Here is a 7,064-nt window from a genome sequence, read left to right as displayed (position 1 = left end):
AGTTTCATTGTTGGCAGCTAATAAGAAGAAGTCAATGGTTATTTTGGAGGAATTGCAGGAGTTGTGTCGGCAAATTAGTGGGGAAATACTACATTCCTGGAGGGTTTTACCTGGCAAGAAATCATAATTCCATCTGGGATCTGCTTAGTACTTCTCAAATTATTTTTGGTAATTATCTACTAGGAGAATAAAATGACTAAGTAAAGTCCCCCTGGGTTATCCAATCATCTCCTAGCCTTCGATTTTGCCTGCGGAGATAGCTAAAGTGGTAGTTCATAATATTATTTTACCCTCTTTTTTTTTTAATAATTAAATTAATTAATAATAAGCCATCCTTTTAAATAATATTTATTTTGGACAACTTAATAAGAATTAATTTAATTAATTATCACTTTTAAAAATTGGAGACATTACAGCAATCGGTCTTCAACTGCCCAACATGAAGATACCTTTGTGGTGATCTTCCCAAGTTTGACACCCCTAACACTTGGGAGATTACTAGGCCTTAGGAAGTTGGGGCCTACAACTTAGATCACTAACAAGTTCATTGTAATCATATAGGAGGTCTTACCCACCTTAGCAATTGGTCCTCGATTGCCCAGCCCGAAGACAAGTTTGTGGCGATCTTCCCAAGTTTGACACCCCTGACACTTGGGAGATTGCCAGGCCTTAGGAAGTTGGGGCTTACAACTTATATCACTAACAATTTCATTTTAATCATATTATAGAGGATCTCATCTTTATATATACATATCTTGAACCTAACCTTACATTTCTCATTCAATAACAACTAGTTCTTCTTCTACATCTATGGCACCTTGTATGGGGAGTATGCTTAATCCTTTTCAAGTCAATTTTCTCAATAATCTAAATTGAAAAAAGTTTTACTATGTTGGTACTATCAATAATCATTACATACAACACCTACCTCTAGATTTCTAGACGGTTCTAAACATTTTGTTCCTGTATGTTGCTCAATTTTTCTCCTTCACCAACAATATCAACACTTTCTTAATTGTGAGAGCTTCCCCACAATCTATCTATTCTACAAAACTAATAGCACACAAATCTCCAAGCTAACACTTTTTTTATTGAGCATGTGGGCACTCAAATTTTGAAGCCCTATTTCTTTACATTTGTAGCAAGTTTTAGAGAAACCTCTTCCACCTTATCATCTTACTTAAATGAATCTCTTCTCTTAAGCACATATTGTGGACCTAGATACATGTTTAATTATCTACACACTTCACTAATTCCATCTTAGCGTTGCATGCCACATCTCCTCTTCCATGTACAAATCTATTCTTTCCTTACACTACACTCTATTATCTTCTAAACAACCTCTATTTTTCCTTTACCTCACAATGATATGGTTCCTCCATGGACTTAAGAGTTATCATAAATCACCTTGTTCAATGAAAATTGCAATCCATTCGCATGCCTAAAGATCAAGTTATGTCATATTTTATGTGTCTAATGTGAATGGTTAGTTGACACATCTCATTTTTGTAGTCTTAATTATGCGTGTATCCTTCTATCTCAAGTTTTACAATATTCTAAATAGGACCCTCTCATAGTTCATTGGTAAAAAAATAGCCATTCGTCTTAATAACCATCTTATTCTATGTGTGGATTTTCTCTTTCCTTTATTGTTGTTTATCCTTCTATATATTGTCATGTCATAATGATATGTGTCCCTTCAACTTGGTACATACATATTTCACTCTTATGGTGTTCATTGGACTCATAATCAAAGTAATCCAAGTTTGTAATCTAGTCAATCGAAACCTCTAAAGTTCAAGTGCCTTGAATACCACAAGGCATCCATATACAACTTGCTCATAATATTGTTTTTTTTTTTGACAATTTACTCTTCATTGGATTTTCGTTCATCTCATCCATGTTCACCATAAGCACCTCCTCAAATCTCTTGACTCTACATCAACTTTTTGTTTGGCATTCAATCTTTCTTAGAGGACTATCACATCCTCTAGATCTACCACTATAGGCACTATATTTCCTTCTCCCTAATATAACCAATTCCTTTTATTTGTCATTATATTTCCTCCACAAATTTTTGGAATAGCTACTCTTGTATCTTCTACCCAATAATCTTTTCTTTTGAAGATACCTATGCTACTTTCTACACACCTGATGAATGTAGAAGATAGGATAATACCAAATGATATCTACCTATTCTTTGTAATTGTAGGACCCACTCTCACAATTGTAGTAAGCTCAATAAAGCTCCTTGAAGCACCATTTATAAGTTCTATCTTATGCTCTAATACCATATGATGCAACCATAATCAAGGGTCCTAATGAAGGGGAACCATACACCATGTAGGCTTTACAATTCATAATGGAATTATATGAGAGATGAGGAAGCCACACAAAATGGATGAGAATAAATGTTTTAATACGATGTTAATGGAAAATTATAAATTGCAGCGATCTCGTATAAGATAATTATAGTAATGTTTTGCACATGTTATAAAAAATATAATATTCTCATAGGGTGGAGTCCCATGGGGGTGCTTAATCTTCTAGTTTTTAGGAAGAGGAGATCCCATGAAGAAATATTTTTTTGCTAGGGATTATTTGGAATCTTTTCCTAAAAAATTGAAGCTCCTACTTTTTAGACTTCTATATTCGAGCGGGTGAAAATATGGTGGGGCTAGAAATTGCCCCATCAACTTAGGGATGTTTTCTGCCACTTGTCAAACATCTAAGTTTAGATTTTCATTAAACAATAGTTTTGTAGGGAAAATAAATTTAATTACTTGTTTTTATCACCACACATATTCATGAGATCACCAACAACCTTAAATGTCAAAGCTTAAAATTTTAAGCTGAACTGCACTACAAAATATTCATGGGACCAGTAGCTTTAAAATTTTCCTTAAAAATCTCAACAACTCCAACTCTATTTTCTAGGAAGCCCCCCTCCATGAGACCCCGATCTTAACTTAACTTATCTAGCTCTCATGCTTGTATAATCTGAAAATCTCCCTCTATAAGTAGGTTTAGATATACATACAATTTGTTACAACACCAAAACTACACCAACTACATTCAATGCCATTTGATCCAAAATTCAAATTTAACTACTTGATCGACTTTAGTAATTGCACCAATTCTCATTGAATCATTAAGTTGACTTAACCAACTAACCAACAACCATGATATCTTTTATTGTTGCCCTGTAGGCAACACTTCATCCACCTTCTTGTAACCAATACTGAATACCTATTATCAATGTGCACTATCACATAGTCGATGCTATTGTTTGTTGAGTGCAAAGTAACCTCTAAGCACAAAACTCCTTGCCACATACACCACTACTGTCTATAACAACACACATCTTTATATTTACAATATTATGCATATGACAAGACTAACATGCAAGAACTTATAAGATTGTTGTGTTGTCAAATACTCTAGATTGATCTATCTCCTTTTTTATTTATTCGACCCAACTAAATTTATATTTTTACTATACAATTATACTAATTTTACCTATTATTTAATTAAATTTATATATCACAATAATAGAATTTTAAGATAACAAACAATTTATTGAAACTTATTTAATTTATTATATAATAATATTAATTTCCATAAATAGACAACTTCATTAGAAGTGAGGTGTTGTACTAAAAATATTTAGACTGTCAAGATTAAAACAATACAAACGTAATGGCTTTTTTCTCGCCTCTATTGTACCACTATATGTAGTACAACGGTATTCTTTAAAAAAATAAAAAAAAATGTTTCAGTCAGTTGATTTTTCATTTAAAAAGAATGTCTTATCGTCCCACTTAAGCAAAAAGACAATGTCATTCCCAAGTATGTATAGCTGCATAAATCACATGTTCGCTACTGTAATGAGTAGCAAGCTATTATTGATTTTGTAGAAATGCCTAGATTAATTTTCTGGGTGCGAGGAAGAAATTATAGTTTCTTGGAGTCCAAGAAGTCCAGAGTTTAGCCCCAAACTAACAAATTTGCTACAGTCTGAGAGTAAAATGTATAGCGATTCCTTAAAAACACAGCCAGATGATGCGCAAAGATATAAAGAGCTAAATGATCGATACCAGTTACAGAACTGTAACTGATAACATTTTAGTCATGAAAATATCTGAATATCTGCAAGGCGATTAGAGTCAGCAAATAATTTAGTGCGCAGAAAATGCCATTCTATTCTGGAAGATTGTTAACAGGATCAAGTCGCTTAACATCTATTTATTTTATCATACGAACTTTTTACACCTTTTGAAACGTTATGGAAGATGTAAGTCCTTAGCTGAAATTTTTGACGTTGTAAAGTAACGAACTGGGTTGGATGAGAATTTTGTTTATCCACGGGCCACGGAATAGGTAGACTGGGGAGACTAAAATCTTTGCCTGGTTTGAATCTGGTTTTGTTAAGAACCTTCCATTGAAAGGACATGAACTATCTATTTCGAAAAGGGGCAATCAGAGTCCGATTGGTAAGCTTATATTAAGGCTTTGGATTCTTTCATGTAGATCTAAGGTTGTTGCTGTCAACCTATGGTTTATCGGTAGAGCTCGCCTTATCTCAAAGAGTTAAAAACAGTGCAAGTCGCTGGGCTGTTCTTATCAATCCGTAAACGAACACAATTTCTTAAAATCTAGAAAAGCCTGCCTCTTAAAAGTTCGAGTCGGTATTATAAAATTATATATTTTTCTTGAAAAGATTGTTTTTTAACTGTTATACTTCAGCAGCTATTATCAGATCCAGCAAGAACAGGGTACAGTTTCATCTTTTTCATCTAAAGGAGGACCTTAATATGCACCATACCTTAATATTTCGATATAGATTCATAGAATAAAATAGCATCTAAATCTTTTTTGAAATGTCTACCTGTTAATGAAACCCCCTTAGCAAATTTATACAATGGCAGAGTATAAGGAAGAGTGTACACCAGATCTATATAATTATTCCTTAACTTTCAGGGGCCAAAGCATCAGGGTTTTTTCTCAATTTTCGTCATCAAATTCGAGATCTGGCGATAGAGAATTCTTTTGTCAAAATTATTTAGATCTGAAACCTGTCATATTAAACGACACCATGTTTCAAACCCTTTTGCAAGTATACAGTATATTTTGATTGATCATCACGAAAATGAAAAAGAAAATAAAGAACAGACTTTGCAGCAATACCTTGGCATGGACGGTGTGAAAGAATTTGTCATTCATGGCACAAGAAGAAGCACTAACGACATGAAGATCATTATTTTCCATTGCAAACAGAAGATCAGAAAACGCTATCTGACAATTGATTGTTGATACAACAATAAATGAACCACTGGAATCTATTTTAATAGACGGGAAAGTCTGTGATGCGACAGAAACTGGAAGATCCTGGCACATTTTTTTCTGGCAGGTCTCATCTCTCACTTGTTTAGCCTCCTTTACTTTTTCCTGCAAATGTTTAATGTAGTTAGCGGTTCTTAAAAGTTGATCTGCTATTGAACGTTTCCCCTGCACAAATATCAATACTGTAAGTTACCTGAATGTTAACAAACTGACCATAAGCCTAAACTCTAATAGCTAAACTTTGAGCAAGATAATAAAAATCATACCATTACATATTCCTCTGGCAGCAAAGATCTCAATGAAGAATAAAGCGATTTCATGTCTTTTCGCCTTTGCCTTTCTGTAGATGTGTGGATGCTATTTTTACTGGTTATTTGTGCTTTTCCAATCTTAAGACCAGGTTCAATAAATTTGCAATCAAGCTTTCGAGTTTCATAATCCACAACACCAGAAATTTTAAGAGGATTTCGTGATAAGGAAAATTGATTGGGGGATTTTCTCAAGGTTGAATCATTATAGGCACAAATGTCACCAGCATTTTCGAAAATAGGCGAAGGAAATAACTCAGAGTCGTTCATCTCCATTAATCTTCAGACAAAATGTATGGAAGGAGGGACAGAAATTACTCACAAATTATTTCATCGAAAACTGTAATTACTATAATTTGAGACTTAAAGGGTTTAAAGGCATACTCTGGAATCTTAGATCTGCAGGCTTGAAATGATTTAAAAAATTCAGAAGCCTGATCAGTTGAAAGACTAAAATGGTCTGTCCCGTGATGCCCATTGAAAGAGAAAAGAGAAATTCTCGAGAACATCTATTAAAAAAGCCGTCCAAGGACTTAATATATCACTAATATTTTTCCTCGTTTGATTTGAACCACACGGTCCTAGTTCTTAAAAAATAACAAGTTTGACAAACAGCCAGCCTGGCATTGTCTTCCCCCAAAAATTTGCACATAGAGTATATCTGCACTGCACAGACCACTACTTGTAAAAACACCCGACTTCATTAGTTTTTGTGTTTTGCTTAGCAAAATTGTCTTTTTCTGTTAATTAAAGTTTATAGCAAGGACGATTTATCGTCTTCTTTCCATCATCCTCTCCATTCATCATCGATTTATCTCATGAGATATAACACGTGTCGTATAGATCACAACTTGTCATTGTAATGTGTTTAAATTAAAGTCAATAATGAATAGGTAAAAAAAAAAAATTATTTATTTTTTATTATTATAGGTAAATGATCGTTAGAGATGAACCATAAAAAGGATTGTGAAAAGGTTTTACTTTTGACAAAGATTTAGAAAGAATTAGTAGAGATATATCATTAGAACAACTTAGAACAACAATTAACTACAAAGAATATACTTTATGGCGGAGCAGAGTGGAGGAACGGGAAAGTTGGATTTTCAAACTGATTGCAGTGATGGTGATGCTAAGACTAATGAGGATGGCGATCTGGTGTTGGGCCTTTGTTCTCACCGTGAATTACTGGTTTGGACAACCTTGCCCTTTGATGGTTGTGGCTACAGGGGTTGTGTTGGTGATGGTGTTGTTGAGAACGTTATTGGTGCCCATTTTGATGGTGGTTGGTTCTCCTACTCGTTGTGGGAGTTGGATCTCCTTGTGCAACGCAGTTTGGTTCCCACGGTGGTTGTGCTAGCCTCACATGGGGTTTATGGTTTGGGGAGTTGGCTGTTGTGTTAGCTTCCTTTTTTT

At 34.2% G+C, this 7,064-nt stretch overlaps 1 protein-coding gene across 1 annotated transcript; it reads right to left on the bottom strand.

Moving 5' to 3' along the window:
• Nucleotides 1–4,751: 4,751 nt before the first annotated feature.
• Nucleotides 4,752–6,136, bottom strand: LOC131076319 (transcription factor bHLH118). The gene is made up of 3 exons (XM_058013449.2): nt 5,610–6,136; nt 5,188–5,508; nt 4,752–5,075 (listed from the first exon to the last, which is right to left on the bottom strand). The coding sequence occupies exons 1-3, from the start codon at nt 5,925–5,927 to the stop codon at nt 4,992–4,994; spliced, it is 723 nt and encodes a 240-aa protein (XP_057869432.2). The 5' UTR covers nt 5,928–6,136; the 3' UTR covers nt 4,752–4,991.
• Nucleotides 6,137–7,064: the final 928 nt, after the last annotated feature.

The sequence above is a fragment of the Cryptomeria japonica genome, chromosome 11 (genome assembly GCF_030272615.1).
Source record: "Cryptomeria japonica chromosome 11, Sugi_1.0, whole genome shotgun sequence".
NCBI lineage: Eukaryota > Viridiplantae > Streptophyta > Pinopsida > Cupressales > Cupressaceae > Cryptomeria > Cryptomeria japonica.
This window is presented reverse-complemented; position numbering and strand designations above follow the sequence as displayed.

Bases quoted from the DNA above. Each gene is read 5' to 3' on its own strand.
- LOC131076319 (XM_058013449.2), bottom strand. From the start codon at position 5,927: ATGGAGATGAACGACTCTGAGTTATTTCCTTCGCCTATTTTCGAAAAT. The intron at 5,509-5,609 runs GTATGATTTTTA...ATATTTGTGCAG, and splicing joins TGCCAGAGGAATATGTAATG to GGGAAACGTTCAATAGCAGA. The intron at 5,076-5,187 runs GTATTGCTGCAA...TTAATATGACAG, and splicing joins TTCACACCGTCCATGCCAAG to GTTTCAGATCTAAATAATTT.